The sequence below is a fragment of the Suncus etruscus genome, chromosome 6 (genome assembly GCF_024139225.1).
Source record: "Suncus etruscus isolate mSunEtr1 chromosome 6, mSunEtr1.pri.cur, whole genome shotgun sequence".
NCBI lineage: Eukaryota > Metazoa > Chordata > Mammalia > Eulipotyphla > Soricidae > Suncus > Suncus etruscus.
In genome coordinates this window covers 14,746,216-14,762,350 of record NC_064853.1, presented here as the reverse complement: position 1 = coordinate 14,762,350, position 16,135 = coordinate 14,746,216, and the positions used below count along the sequence as shown (strand labels likewise).

At 43.0% G+C, this 16,135-nt stretch overlaps 1 protein-coding gene across 1 annotated transcript in view; it reads left to right on the top strand.

Annotated features, from left to right (window-relative positions):
• Positions 1-13,234, top strand: part of EFCAB7 (EF-hand calcium binding domain 7) — a 44,783-nt gene extending 31,549 nt beyond the window's left edge. The window contains exons 11-14 of the mRNA XM_049774431.1: positions 4,001-4,149; positions 6,811-7,020; positions 11,562-11,669; positions 12,888-13,234. Of these exons, the coding sequence (XP_049630388.1) occupies positions 4,001-4,149; positions 6,811-7,020; positions 11,562-11,669; positions 12,888-12,962 (542 nt within the window). The 3' untranslated portion in view covers positions 12,963-13,234. The remainder of the gene's footprint in view (positions 1-4,000; positions 4,150-6,810; positions 7,021-11,561; positions 11,670-12,887) is intronic.
• Positions 13,235-16,135: the final 2,901 nt, after the last annotated feature.

Below are 16,135 nucleotides of genomic sequence, written 5' to 3'. Positions count from 1 at the left end.
TGTTTTGCCTTGCAAGCAGCCGACCCAGGACCTAAGGTGGTTGGTTCGAATCCCAGTGTCCCATATGGTCCCCTGTGCCTGCCAGGAGCTATTTCTGAGCAGATAGCCAGGAGTAACCCCTGAGCACTGCCTGGTGTGGCCCAAAAAACAAAAAACAAAAAGAAGAAAACAAAAAGATGTTATTATTAAATAAAATTCCAGCTTAATCATTTAAATAGGTAATGTTAATAAACATTTTTTGAAACTTGATTTTAACACTGTAGCTTATTAAGCTTTTCATAATCTAGTTGTTTCAGGCATTTAGTGTTCCAATATCAGTCTCACCACCAGTGTAACCTTCCCTCCACCATTGTCCCAGTTTCCCATACCCCCCACGCCTGTTTCCTTGGCAGGCACAAAATAGTTTCTTTTTTATTGCTTGCTTCAACAAAACGGTAAGTGGAATTATCAAAAGTATAGGGGTCAGAACAACAATACAGCAAGTCAATGCTTGCCTGGTATGTGGCTGACCCAATTTTGATCTTTGATAATCCATAACGTCCTCTGAGCCCTCCAGGAGTGATCCCTGAGTTCAGAACCAGAAGCAGCTCCTGAGCATCACAAGGTGTGGCTCCAAAACAACAGGAAAATTGTGGGGCTGGAGCAGTAGCATAGCATGTGCCTTGCACAAGCCAGCCCAGGCATCCTTTCTGGTCTCCCAGTTCTGCCAGGAGTGATTCCTGAGTTTGAGCCAGTAGTAACCCCTGACCATGTCCAGGTGAGGCTCAAAACAACAACAACAACAACAACAACAAATAAAGTTCTGTAAAAGAAAGTTTGTGGGGCCCGGAGAGATAGCACAGCGGCGTTTGCCTTGCAAGCAGCCGATCCAGGACCAAAGGTGGTTGGTTCGAATCCCGGTGTCCCATATGGTCCCCCGTTCCTGCCAGGAGCTATTACTGAGCATGCAGCCAGGAGTAACCCCTGAGCACCGCGGAGTGTGGCCCAAAAAGCCAAAAAAAAAAAAAAAAAAAAAAGAAAGTTTGTGTCAATTGTTATATCTCAGTGGAGTCTGAGGGTTTACTAAGTAATGCATTGCTTGACGGACTTCTGTGCTACTTTCCATCTTTGCACCTACTGGGTTGTCAGTATTGTAGAATTTGAAGGTGTCACATGGCTGAATATTAGGCTGCATGCTACAGGAGCCCCGGGGAGCTGTAGAAGTAAGACAATTCTAGCCTACCCTTTTCCCAAGGGGCCCCCACAGTTTTCAGCCCAAAGACTATGGCCCCGTGAGTGCCATCAGCTTGGCTTGCATCCCTTCCAGGTTTAGTCATGAAGCTGTGAACCTGGACCATTTACATGGCAGCAGCTGTGAGTTATTGATAAAGAGAATTTGGAGAATTTGCTATATGCCAAGTAGAAGAATTTTTTACACAGAAGCTCTGTGAGGATTATCTTATTCTCTTTTTCCAAATAAGAACAATGAATTTAAGAAGTTATCACTTGACCAAGACTCCCCAGCAAGAAAGTTTCATGACTGGTTTCAAACTCAGGAAGTCAGTTCCAAACCCTGAAACACCAGGCTTCAAAAATTCCCCAATAATGTTTGATTTAGGGAATTATTTGGAAGGAAATTCTTACCAACATTAATAATACAAAAATGGGGACTGTTTGCTTATAGTATTATTGTTGCCCAGTGGTGCTCAAATGGCTGTGGTGAAGCACACGTCCAACATTTGTAAGCCCCTGGGTTTAATCTTGGTACAACACAAATATATACACAAAAAGAGAATTAGTGGAGGGTTGGTTGAGAATATTTTTTGGGGGGAACCACACCAAAAGTGCTCAGGGATTACTTCTGATTCTGTGATCATTGATCACTCCTGCCAAGGATCATGGTGCTACATGGGATACCAGGGATCGAACACAGGTTGGCTGTGTGCAAGGCAAGCACCTGCTTACTATATTTGCTCTGGTTTCTGATGGATTGAGAATCTTCAGCTTTAAAAGTAGGCCAGTTGCTAGGGGCTGGAGCCATAGCACAGCGGTGGGGCCTTTGCCTTACACGTGGCCAATCTAGGATGGACCTTAGTTCAATCCCCTGGCATCCCATATGGTCCCCCCAGCCAGGAGCAATCGATGTCTGAGCGCATAGCCAGGAGTAACCCCTGAGCATCACAGGGTGGCCCAAATAAAAAAAAAGTAGGAAAGTAGGTCAATTGCTGATAATCTCTATATTATATCTAGATAAAGCTTTCTTGAAAGTAATCCTTTCTTTGGTTATATATCAAATAATAACAATCTTTTAGTCTGCTTAACTGCATAGTGGCAATATTTTTTGTTTGTTTGTTTTTGGGCCACACCTGAGGTGATAGGGTTATGCTAAGAAATCACTCCTGGCAGGCTCGAGGGACCATATGGGATATTGGCAATCAAACCTGGGTTCATCCTGGTCAGCCACATGCAAGGTAAATGTGCTACTGCTGTGCTATTGCTCCAGCCCTAGTGGCAGTATTTTGGGGAGGGGGGGCTACACCCGGCGGTTCTCAGGCAGTATTTTTATCCTCCATTTTGGTTACCATTTCTCTGTGTTCTAATTTAATCTACATTTACACTCTCTTCTTTTTAAAAGTTATGGGTCACTTTCCAAAGTAAATATTTTAAACTCTTTTTTTTGTTTTGTTTTGTTTGTTTGTTTGTTTTTTTGTGAGGGGTCACACCCGGCAGTGCTCAGGGGTTACTCCTGGCTTCATGCTCAGAAATCACTCCTGGCAGGCTCGGGGGACCATATGGGATGCCGGGATTTGAACCACTGTCCTTCTGCACCTAAGGCAAACACCTTACTGCTGTGCTATCTCTCCGGCCCCACATTCTAAACTCTTAATCAGTTAAACAGTTTTAAACCATTATATTTGTGCTGCTCTTCTGACAATAAATAAAAAGGTTTCTCAAGTCAAAGTTTTCCTTGGGTATAATACAGGTGAAAGTTGGAAAATAAAATCTTTCTTGCTGTATGGCATTTAGCAGAGTGTCACCCATAATCATTCATTTTACTTACAATTAATAATAGAATGGTCATGTACAGATTGGGGTTGTTGGAGGTTATTTATACACTTCAAAGTATTTCCCATTATCTCTTAGTTTATAAAAGGGCAGGGAATATATAGACTAAAATTAGAACAATTCGTCATGTCACAGTTTCCTTTAAATCTGGAATCTTTCACATCTCCATTGAAGCAGCAGTGCTTTAAATTTGTCCAGGTTCGGGCCCGGAGAGATAGCACAGCGGCGTTTGCCTTGCAAGCAGCCGATCCAGGGCCAAAGGTGGTTGGTTCGAATCCCGGTGTCCCATATGGTCCCCCGTGCCTGCCAGGATCTGTTTCTGAGCAGCCAGCCAGGAGTAACCCCTGAGCACCACCGGGTGTGACCCAAAAACCAAAAAAAAAAAAAAAAAAAAAAAAAAAAAAAAAAAATTTGTCCAGGTTCTACTGAGTTTAAGTGGCATATATGTATATATGTACATATATATGTATATATGTGAGACAGTTTTATTCTTTGAATATATGACAGTATACTATAAATAAGCAGGTAAGTTGGAATTTATCCAGAAAAGATATAATTCCTTCTCATTTTATATGCTTATATAATTTTACTTTAGATTTTATTAAAAAACTAAATCGTGTATTGCGATGGTACTTGTATAAAACTGTGAAAAATTAGAGTTTCGTTGAGGCCTTCTTCTTCATTCATTATGACTGTTTACAGATTTAAAGGCATTCTCTAACACAGACATTTCTGTTATTGTAGCCATTGTTTCTACAGACCATGCCCAGTAGTGCCTGGGCCCTCAAGATGTTGGGGTTTGAACCCAGGGCCTCCCACTTCAACAGCATGTGCTCTCCCACTTCACCATATTCCTAGTTCTAACCTAAAATCTCTTCAAGAATAAGACACAGGAGACATTTTGTTAAATGTGTGAATTTTAAAAGTATGTAAAAAAGAAATCTTGTTCTGACAGAGAATTTTGAAACAAAGAAGAATGAACTAACAAGACAGGGCTTCATGGATCTGAACCTGATGGAAGCCAATGACATACAGGGAGACCCCCGTGATCTCTGGGTCACTCTTCATTCAATGGGCTATAACAAGGCTCTGGAGCTGACAGAGGTAAAGCCTCTCAGGATTTGCAGTATGTCTAGTGTGCTTAGGAACATGTTACTGACATAAAACTTTGGAGTTCGACTCTCAGATTTCTGTACAATTTTATCAGTGGATCCAAGTGCAACAGCATATTTCAGTCATTTTTGCAAGTTTTTGTTCTAATCTGAAATTTAGTAACTACCAACATTTAAGTAATTCAGAAATAAAAGAGTTAGAGTACCTGATATGTGAGAAAATTATATCATTTATTTGCATTTTTAAAATGTTATTCCTTTATTTAAACACTGTGGTTTGCAATGTTATTCATAATAGTTGTCTGACTTTCAATGTTCCAAGGCCAGTGCCACCATCAATGTAACTTTTCCTCCTCTATTGTCCCTATTTCCCACCCACCCCTGTTTTTGCAGGCATAAAATAATTTACTTTATATTGCTTTGTTACAACTAAATGATAATAGAATTATCAAAAAAAATTCCAGTAAAAGAAAATTTGTGAAAACCGTTAGATCTCACAATGGGGTGATTAAGTCATTGTCTGAAGGCTTCCTAAGCTGTTTGTTACTGGTTGAGCATTCTGTGGTTTGATGGCTTCTGTGCTATTTTCACATGTAATGTAGTATGTTCCTAGTAGGGTGTCAGTATTTAGAGATGTCACAGAACCACATATGCCAGCACATGCTCCAGAAATTTCAGAATCTGTGGAGCTGGGCTGATGAGTTGACAAGGTGGTGGCTGAGGGATGTGGATGTGGCTGTCGGGGCTTCGGGAAGCATAGAGAGGTAGAGGCTTCTCACCCCACTCCAAGGAGACCCCAGTTTTCAGCCCCAAAACCGATGTACCTGGAGACCTCATCAACTAGGTATTTGCAGAGATTAGTTTTGAAGCAGTGAAGTTGGGCCATCGACGTGGCAGCAACTGGAGTGTAGGTATGGCTACTGAGGCTTCAACTGGGCAGGGACTGAGCCCATCCCTTCCTGAAGGTGCCCAGGGTTTTGCTGTCTTGATACCAGTGTCCCCATGAATCTTAGAGCTTGCATCTCTTCCAAGAACAGTAATGAGTCTGTGGAGCTGGCCGATGAGTTGGATGTGGCTGCTGGGAAGAATCAGACTCCTGAAAATTGTCTGATTTAAAGAAATAACATATATTTTCTTGCTTTTCTTTGGTTGCACACGGTGCTGCTCAGAAGACCATATGGCATCAGGGATTGAACACAAAGCTCCTACCAGGGGTTTGTCTCCCTGCACAAGATATTGTATTTTGTATTTCTTTTGTGTTTATTGGTTAATTGATTATTTTTTGTTTTGTTTTTGTTTTTGGGCCACACCCAAGACGCTCAGGGGTTACTCCTGGCTATGTGTTCAGAAGTTGCTCCTGGCTTGGGGGACCATATGGGACGCCGGGGGATCTAACCACGGTCTGTCCTAGGCTAGCGCTGGCAAGGCAGACACCTTACCTCTAGCACCACCATGCCGGTCCCTGGTTAATTGATTTTTAATTGTTTATTTTTTATTGTTGTTGAAGTTCAAGTAGCATGCTTGCTGTAGTGTGTTAATACACTTAGGATCTTAACGTCATACCTCACTTCCACCAAAATGTCTACCTCCCTTTCTACTGTTATTTCTAATAATATTCAATTACTAATGTTATTTCTGGTCCATCTCTTGATTCGATTGTTCCTCTTTTCTGTTTTACTTTTATTTGTTTGGGGGCTTTTATTTTCAAATCAGAAAATGTTTGTGCTTCTGATTTTTTTTGTTGTTGTTGTTTTTGGGTCATACCCAGCAGCGCTCAGGGGTTCCTCCTGGCTCTATGCTCAGAAATCACTCCTGGCAGGCTCGGGGGACTGTATGGGATGCTGGAATTCAAACCTCCGACCTTCTGCATGAAAGGCAAACGCCTTACCTCCATGCTATCTCTCTGGCCCCTGTGCTTCTGATTTTAAGTGGAGCTTTAACACCAACTTTGGGTTTAGGGTTTCAGTTTTGTGTTGTTGTTCTTTAGGTTTTTGGACCAAAAGGCTCCTTCCAGCTTAATCATCTGGAATCACATCCAGTTGGTGCTCAGTGGACTCTGCAAGACCAGGAGTGAAACCTGGGGCTCTCACTGGCAAAGTGCATTCTCCAACCCTCTCTCCCCTGCCTCTGTTCTTAGACTAACTTTGAACTGAGTTATGAGCTGGAGGGACTGGAGAGATTGTACAGAGGTCAGAGTGCTTGCCTTGCATGATGGAGACCTTGGTTTGATCCCCTGACACCCAATCGGGTACCCTGAGCCCCACTGAGGGTGATCTCTGAGAATAGAACCAGGAGTACTGCCAGATACGACCCAAAACAAAAAGATAAAAATAAACTGGAAAGAACGGTGCATCTGGGGCCGGAGAGATAGCATGGAGGTAAGGCGTTTACCTTTCATGCAGGAGGTCATCGGTTCGAATTCCGGCATCCCATATGGTCCCCCGTGCCTGCCAGGAGCAATTTCTGAGCACGGAGCCAGGAAAAACCCCTGAGCACTGCCGGGTGTGACCCAAAAACCACAAAAAAAAAAAAAAAAAAGAAAGAAAGAAAGAACGGTGCATCTTTTTAAATCAAATGATAAGCCTCCTTATAATAAATCACCTATTTTAAATTCTATGCAAAGGCTCAAGCAAGGTTTGCTTTTTCCTATTAGGCATGTCCATTTGTCATTGATATCTATGCAGAAAAGTGCAAGCCACGAATTAAAGCTGTCCAGATGGAGGTCTGCAGTGGGCAGCTTGAGAAGGCCATTTGTAAGTCTGTCCTTAGCAAAGGCGAGGCCAGAGCAATGGATGGCTATGAAAACATCATTGTGCATACTTACAAGTGTGACAGCTGGATTACGTCAGTGATCGAAAACAAGGTATCAGCCATTCAATTGATTCTCATAGCTGTGATTTTCACAAACATGGTCCATCTTCTTTCTCATTGTATTTGAATGTATTTGCAGTAAGTGAATATCTTCTTTCACTTATACGATTCCACCTATATATTATTTCATTTGTACTATTTTTAGTAATTGAATTTTTTTTTTTTTAGTTTTTGGACCACACCCAGTGTTGCTCAGGGGTTACTCCTGGCTGTCTGCTCAGAAATAGCTCCTGGCAGGCACGGGGGATCATATGGGACACCGGGATTCGAACCAATCACCTTTGGTCCTGGATAGGCTGCTTGCAAGGCAAACACCGCTGTGTTATTCGGGCTCCGGGCCCTGAATATTCTTTATACATAGGCTACTTCATTTATACTACTTGTAGTAATTGAATATACTATTTGTAGTAATTAAAGAGTATACATAGTTTCATTTCTACTATTTGACATAAGCACTTATTCTTCTAGGTTTCTAACTCAAACTGGACAGAATTTTTGTTTGTTTCTTTTTGGGCCACACCTGGCAGTACTCAGGGATTATGCCAGTCTTCGTGCTTAGAGCTTGCCCTTCAGGTTCTAGTATTAACTTTCTGGTTCAGCTAGCTAAGAATTCCTGGAAATGGCACCCTGGGCTTCCCCTAAGTACCACTTGGAAGCCCTCCCATCCAAAAAAAAGAAGAAGAAGAAGGAGGAGGAGGAGGAGGAGGAGGAGGAGGAAGAGGAAGAAGAAGAAGAAGAAGAAGAAGGAAGAAGAAGAAGAAGAAGAAGAAGAAGAAGAAGAAGAAGAAGAAGAAGAAGAAGAAGAAGAAGAAGGAAGAAGAAGAAGGAGGAGGAGGAGGAAGAAGAAGAAGAAGAAGAAGAAGAAGAAGAAGAAGAAGAAGAAGAGAAGAAGAAGAAGAAGAAGAAGAAGAAGAGAAGAAGAAGAAGAAGAAGAAGAAGAAGAAGAAGAAGAAGAAGAAGAAGAGAAGAAGAAGAAGAAGAAGAAGAAGAAGAAGAAGAAGAAGAAGAAGAAGAAGAAGAAGAAGAAGAAGAAGAAGAAGAAGAAGAAGAAGAAGAAGAAGAAGAAGCTGCTGCTGCTATTTGGGCTATCATCATTTTAATGATCAATATATTCCATTCTCCAGGACCTATTTTTGTCCAACCAGATTTTTCCAGCTTTCACCTTCCTTTGGCTGCTATTGATAATGCAAGACAAAAGAACAGAGCACACATTCTTCTTTTTCTGGGTATATATATGGCTCTGAAGTTTGTTCAGGAGGCCCAGGAAGCTACTCTTAGAAATAACCAACTAGGGGCCGGAGAGATAGCATGGAGGTAAGGCATTTACCTTTCATGCAGAAGGTCATCGGTTCGAATCCCGGCGTCCCATATGGTCCCCCGTGCCTGCCAGGAGCAATTTCTGAGCCTGGAGCCAGAAAAACCCCTGAGCACTGCCGGGTGTGACCCACAAAAAAAAAAAAAAAAGTTAAAAAAAAAAAGAAATAACCAACTAGGTGACAGTTCAGTGCTAGGGCCCAAGGAAGCAAAATTGCTTGTACTCTGCAGTGCCAGATGGCAGGGCATGTAATGCCAGGGATTGGACTGGGGACACTTTATGCCCAGCATACACCCCTGACTTATGTGTCATCATCTTCCTGTCTGTTACATACATTGATGAAGACAGCAAAACCAGTTTCCTAAACATTATAAAAGTCATGAAAGCTTATTAAAAATAACTTCATTTTTAGGACCACTGGTTGTTTAGTTACTGGGTGAGACTTACTTTATTTTTATTTTATTTTATTTTTGAATTTTGGGTCATACCTGGTGGCGCTCAGGAGTTACTCCTGGCTCTGTGCTCAGAAATTACTCCTGTCAGGCACAGAGGACCATATGGGATGCCGGGATTCGAACCACTGTCTGTCCTGGATTGGCCACGTGAAAGGCAAACACCCTACCTGTGTGCCATCTCTCTGGCCCCAATATTTTTATTTTTTTTATTTTTTATTTTTGGTTTTTCGGGCCACACCTGTTTGATGCTCAGGGGTTACTCCTGGCTAAGAGCTCAGAAATTGCCCCTGGCTTGGGGGGACCATATGGGACACTGAGGGATCGAACCACGGTCTTTCCTTGGCTAGCGCTTGCAAGGCAGACACCTTACCTCTAGTGCCACCTCGCTGGCCCCTATTTTTATTTTTTTAATAAAATAAATTATTGGGGGCCGGGCGGTGGCGCTGGAGGTAAGGTGCCTGCCTTGCCTGCGCTAGCCTAGGACGGACCGCGGTTCGATCCCCCGGCGTCCCATATGGTCCCCCAAGAAGCCAGGAGCAACTTCTGAGTGCATAGCCAGGAGTAACCCCTGAGCGTCATAGGGTGTGATCCAAAAACCAAAAAATAAATAAATAAATAAATAAATAAATAAATAAATAAATAAATAAATAAATAAATTATTGGGGCTGGAGAGATAGCATGGAGGTAGAGTGTTCGCCTTGCATGCAGAAGGACGGTGGTTCGAATCCTGACATCCCATATGGTCCCCCGATCTCTGAGAGTAGAGCCACAAGTAACCCGAGTACTGCCAAGTGTGACCCCCCCCCCCAAATAAAAAATAATAAAATAAATTATTAACTGAATCACGATTAGATACATAGTTGGAGAGTTGTTCATGATTTAGTTTTATAGACTACAAAGTTCAGCAGCCATCCCTTCACTAGTGTACATTTCCCACTACCAATGTCTCCAGTTTCCTTTCCACCCTCTGGGGATCTAACCCTGTTGGCTGATGCAAGAAGAGTGCCCTGCCCATTGTTCCATTGTTCTATCACTCTGCCCCTCCTCTCCAGAGTTACAGTCTTTTTTTTTTTTTTTTGGTTTTTGGGTCACACCTGGCAGTGCTCAGGGGTTATTCCTGGCTCCAGGCTCAGAAATTGCTCCTGGCAGGCATGGAGGACCATATGGGACACCGGGATTCAAACCAATGACCTCCTGCATGAAAGGCAAATGCCTTACCTCCATGCTATCTCTCCAGCCCCGAGAGTTACAATCTTTTTAAGTCTTCCACATTTGTACTTAAGCTTGGCTATATATTATGCCCATATAAATCCATATTGTTTAAAAAAAAACCACTAGTCTCAGGAGGGACCACCAGAAATTATAACATGCTCTCTGCTTTCAAGGCATTTATTTTCCTGTTGGAAAGATAAAACAATACTCTGGAAAGACATCAGAGAATAAATGTTGATTTACATAAGACCAGTTTTAGGTGGAATAGGAGCTAAACCTTGTTTGTATCTCTTATAATTGATTATAGTTTGGATGGTAGAATTTGGTAAATGATTTGTGACACAAAGTGAACTGTGTGTGGGATTTGGAGTATAAGTAGAAATTTTTTCTGGGTTTGGGGGGGCCTACCTGGGCAGTGCTCAGTGGCTACTTCAGGGTCAGTGCTTGGATGTCACTTCTGGTGGTGCTCGGGACCATACAGTGACAGGGATGGAACCTGGACATCCTTCATGCAAAGCACATAATTCAGTCCTTTGCTGTATTTCTCCAGCCCCTGAAAAATAACTGAGATTCAGGTACCAGAGGGCAACCTTACTAGCAGGAGCATCTGTCTGAGAAAGGCTGTTGGAAGAGTTAATGTCTCTCTTTTCCAGGAACTTTGAGTTTTACATGGAGAAGCATTAGAAAGGCAGGCAAATGAATAACATTGGCATAATAGGTCTGAATTATAATGCTATCCTGAAAACAAGATGGAGGAATTTAGACCTGGTGAAGGGAGTGAGCTGGGGCTTGTAATTACAGTCTTCAGATGGGCCAGTAAGCTGTAGTAGTGGTGGTGGGAGGGTGAGGGGGTCATGGTCCAGCTTCCCCTTCTCCTGGTGTGGACTGTAACGGAGGAAAGTCACCAGAGTACCTATCCCCAGCTCTGCTCTGCTGTCCTCTCTCCTTCCTCACCCTCCACCTCTCTCTTTCTCTTGGGGAAAATGAAACTTCCCTTTACTAGAATGAGGCACTGAGAATATTTGTTTTCAGGCATATGTGCTAACATGTGCAATTCTCACAACAATGATCATGTGATGTGAGTCCTGACCCCACTTTGCACAAAACTAAAGTCCAGGAAGAGACGTGGCTCCAGGGGTCTCACACAGTGTTTCTTAACTGGGGGCCATATCTCTGTTGTAGGTCCCTAGGAGTTCTCAAGAGGAGAGGGTCACAGGTGAAAGTCATGTAAATAGGTGGTTGGGGGGATGGAGGAGTCCTGGCATGAGGGGAGTGAGGAAAGCAGAGGTGACATCAAAAGGAAGCATTGGGCTAAGGTGGAAACACAGGTGTAACTCATGTTAAAGCCTCTTTTGAGTCTCACAACGCTTCACCAGACCCTCCTCAGTACCCCAGTCTTAGCTCAGTTCTGTCTCATTGTCACCTCCTGAGCCTCTGCGGAGTCCCAGGAATCCTCTCTCAGGATTCCCCTCTCTCATGCGCACACTGATAATCCTTGAATCTGCATTGATGAAAGTAAAGACTTGCACTTGTGACATCTTTTTCTTACAGTCTGACAATAAAGTGATCATTCATGTCAACAATGAGCAGAGTAGAAACTGCGTGAACAACCGAGGTCTCAACATATTCGCCGTCGAAGTTGCACCCAAGTCTGCAATGGTAACACACCCTTACCATTAATATTATCCTATACTAGGGGACAGAAGACTGGTTCTAATTCAGTTTTCACTGGTTAGGTGGCATGACTATGGGATGCTCACTTAACCATGCTGCTTAAATGAACGTAACATCACAGTTCTGTTTTGTTTTAATTTTTTTTTGGGGGGGGCACACCCAGTGATGCTCAGGGGTTATCCTGGCTATGCACTCAGAAATCGCTCCTGACTTGGGGGACCATAGGGGACACTGGGGGATCGAACCGGGGTCTGTCCTAGGTTAGCGTGAGCAAGGCAAACGCCTTACCACTTGCATCATCACTCTAGCCCCTCAGTTTGAGGTACTTTACTAGGTTGATAGCAAAATAAAAATTAATTTAGGTAAAATACTTTGAACCTCCTCAAAATACAAAGTGATGTTTAAAATGGGCATTTAGATCATCCATACTATTTGCATCTACATTGCTGATGTTTTCAAAGGTAAGCTGAAAGAGAAAATGTCTCTGAGTCTTAGAAAGCAAAACAAAGCAAAAGCCAGAATTGTTCTAGTTTTGGCACTAGACTCCGGGTTTCTCATTTATCCTGCAGTTCAAAGGCAAGGACAGATCAGTAGACCCTGAAACTTTGTTGGCTTGTTTTCTTTTTTGTTTTTTTTTTTGTTTTGTTTTGAGGCCATGCCTGGTGGTGCTCAGGGTTTACTCCTTCCTGGTTCTGTGCTCAGGAGTCATTCCTGGAAGGGCTCTGGAGACCATATGGAGTGCCAGAGGTCAAACCTGGGTTAGCCATGTGCAAAGCAAGCCCTTTACCTGCTGTACTATCTCCAGCCCACAGACCCTGAAACGCTCCTAGTGGAGGAACAAAAGATAAAGCTTTCTATTTTTAACTTTTATTTCTTCATGTTATCTATAAAATACTAAGATAATTTAGAGCAGGAGAAAGAGAAATTATCTATTGTTGTTCCAAAAACTTTTTAGATAATGCTTTAAGTTTAATGCAGAAAAGAGTATTTTCCTTCCCAGCACCCACAACCACACACCCAAACTCTTCACTTCTCTGTTAAAGTAAGATTTAGGTTGGTGTATCCTGTTGGGCATCAGGTTCCTATAGGACAGATTTGTGCTAAGAACAAATATTTATCTGCACAGCTGTATTTTTTTAATATTGGGTCTAGAAATGTCTTGTGGAAAATAACAGGAAGTGAAGCTTCTTGTTGTTCTCACAGGTCTGCCAGCATGTGATGCCCCTGAACGAGCACCAGGAGTGGCTACATCACTGTGTGTATTCCCTGGTATCATGAATGTGCGTGTCTCCCTCATGTCTGAGGTGTCTGCCCCAAGCCCTGTTTCCCTCATGTCCTGAAGTTTTTCCCCACAGTGTGTCCTTCCTCGTCTTCCTGGGCACTGCTTTCACCTGAGACTCTGAAAAATGATTTCTTGTCTTAGTCTGTTTTTTGTTGATCAGTCAAATACTAATCAATTTAATTGATGTAAATACACCACAATTTATTTAACTTGCATGCACTTATATTTTCTGTTCATGTGCTATATTATTAAAAGAGAATGTTTTTAATGTGTGTACTTAATAAATGAACAATCTGGGTACATTTCACTTATGAATAGTATTATCAATTATATTTTTAAAAGTAAAGTTGGGTCAGTTTTGAAAATCTTACACACTTTTGGTTTATTCATCAGAAAACAAGAACCAGGATCATAGTACAGTGGGTAGAACTCTTGACTTGCATGCGCCAGGAATGATTCCTGAGCACTGTGTCAGGAGTAACCCATGTATTACCAGGTGTGACCCCAAAATTAAAAAATAAAATAAATAAGAACCAAAACACCAGCCCAGAAATGTCACTCAAATGGTGAGGATTATGCCTGGTATCTAGGAGGTTCTGAATCTGATTGTGTGGCCTTGCCCAGGCCACCTACACCTTGGCCTGTTCCCCACAAGGAAATGAAAACCTACAAGGAAATGTAAATGTGTCATCTGCTACGAATACTTGCCTCTCCCAATTCTGGCTGCCCTCTCTAGAGCTTTGGGTCCAGGGATACAAGTGCTGGAGCCAACACCTGCAGTAACTGTGGGAGATCCAGGATCTTGGGAACCTGGCTCATTCTTTCAGCCCACACATACATGATGTGCACAGGGATCCTAATGGGTCTCGGAGAACCATGTGGGGCACTTAGAATCAAGCCCGGTTCAGCTGTGTGCAAAGCCAGCATCATATCCACTGTTTCACCTCTCTGGCATAATAACACCTGAGCCCCAGCAAAATGGAAGTATTGCCACCACTACACTTCCCAGAGTGATCGAAGTCCAAAGCCCTTGCAAAAGAGGCCACATAACCCAGGTATACAGAAACCCAAGAAGATAAACACGGACTGAACCCTTTGTGGAGATACACAAGCAAACGCTTGGCAATACTTAATCAGAGTTAACTTGGCTTTGGGGCCACACCTGGCAGTACTCGGGCTATTCCTGGTTCTGTGCTCAGGAGTAACCTCTGGCAGTGCTGGGGACTTTGTGTTGTACTGGGGAAGGCAAATGCCTAACCCCCGTACCTTCTCTCCAATTCCAAATTGACATTTTTCTGTGTCACACTTAGGAATTTTGAATTTGTATATTATACATATTGCATTTAGCTACATATGTTTTATACGACAAACTTGTAAATATACTAAACACATTAAAAAGTAATAAAAAAGTAATTAAAAAGAAAGGGGCCAGAGAGGTGGCGCTAGAGGTAAGGTGTCTGCCTTGCAAGCACTAGCCAAGGAAGGACTGCATGCAGTTCGATCCCCCGGCGTCCCATATGGTCCCCCCAAGCCAGGGGCGATTTCTGAGCTCTTAGCCAGGAGTCACCCCTGAGCATCAAACGGGTGTGGCCCAAAAAACCAAAAAAATAAAGGAAAAAGAAAAATATATATTTTGTTTTATAGCAATTTAAAAATGGGAACTGGAGTGATAGTACAGCAGGTAGGGCATTTGTCTTGCATGTAGCCAGCCCAGATTCAATCCCAGTATCCTATATGATACCCTGAGAATGCTGGGTTGGTCCCAAAACTAAAAAGAAAAGCAAGTGCCAGTAAGATAGTAGAATAGGTAAGTAGCTTGCCTTGCATGCAGCTGACCCATGTTTGATCCCTGACACCCACACAGTACCCCAAGCCCCAATTCCTAGTACAGAGCCCTGGCACTGTCAGATGTGACCCCCAAACAAAGGCAAGCAAAATTTGGAGAAATCTTGTTTACTTGCATTTTTATTTTCGGTTGTTTTGGGGGGCACACCTAGCAGTGCTCAGGTCAGGGCTTACTCCTGGTTCTGCCTCAGGGGTCACTCCTGGCAGGGCTAGGAAGACCATGCAAGATGTCAGGGATTGTGGGTCAACCACATACAAGGCAAGTGCCCTACCCATTGTACTATCTTTTTATCCCCCAAAGAAAGTTAATTTTATATTAAGGAATTACAAATTTAAGGGCTGGAGCGGTAGCACAGTGATAGGGTGTTTGCCTTGCATGCAGCCGAAACAGGACCAATCTAGGTCCCCTGCATCCCATATGGTCCCCAGGAGCAATTTCTGATGGCAAAGCCAGGAGTAAACTCTGAGTGCTGCCAGGTATGGCCCCAAAACCCAACTCTCCTCTCCCCCAAAAAAAGAATTAAAAATTTAATCACAGTAGAAGCGACATTTTTTCTCTATAGTATTTTTTTTTTTTTTTTTGTTTTTTTTTGTTTTTGGGCCACACCCAGTAACGCTCAGGGGTTACTCCTGGCTATGTGCTCAGAAGTTGCTCCTGGCTTGGGGGACCATATGGGACACCGGGGGATCGAACCGCGGTCCATCCAAGCTAGCGCAGGCAAGGCAGGCACCTTACCTTTAGCGCCACCGCCCGGCCCCACTCTATAGTATTTTTAACGTGTGACTTTTGTTCTATTTGTTGTTTTTGTTTTTGGGTCACACCCAGTGATGCTCGGGAGTTACTCCTGGCTCTGCACTCAGAAGTCGTTTCTGGCAGGCTGGGAGATCATATGGGATGTCGGGAATCGAACCAGAATCTGTCCTGGGGGGATTCGAACCAGAATCTGTCCTGGGTAGGCTGCGTGCAAGGCAAACACCTTACCGCTGTGTTCTTGGCTTTGGCCCCAATGTGGTTTTTTGTTTGTTTGTTTTGGTTTTTGGTTTTTGGGTCACCCCCGACAGCGCTCAGGGGTTACTCTTGGCTCTAAACTCAGAAATCACTCCTGGCAGGCTCGGGGGACCATATGGGTTGCCTGGATTCGAACCACCTCCATGTTATCTCTCTGGCCCCGTTATTTGTTTTTCCTAGTTGTTTATTTTGAAGTGATATGAAGAGCTAAGGGCATTTAGTGATGCAGTGCGATATGAAAAATTATATTAAGCAATTGAAAATCATCCACAATATCAGTTACATTAAATTTAACTAGTAAGGAATTGGAGAGAT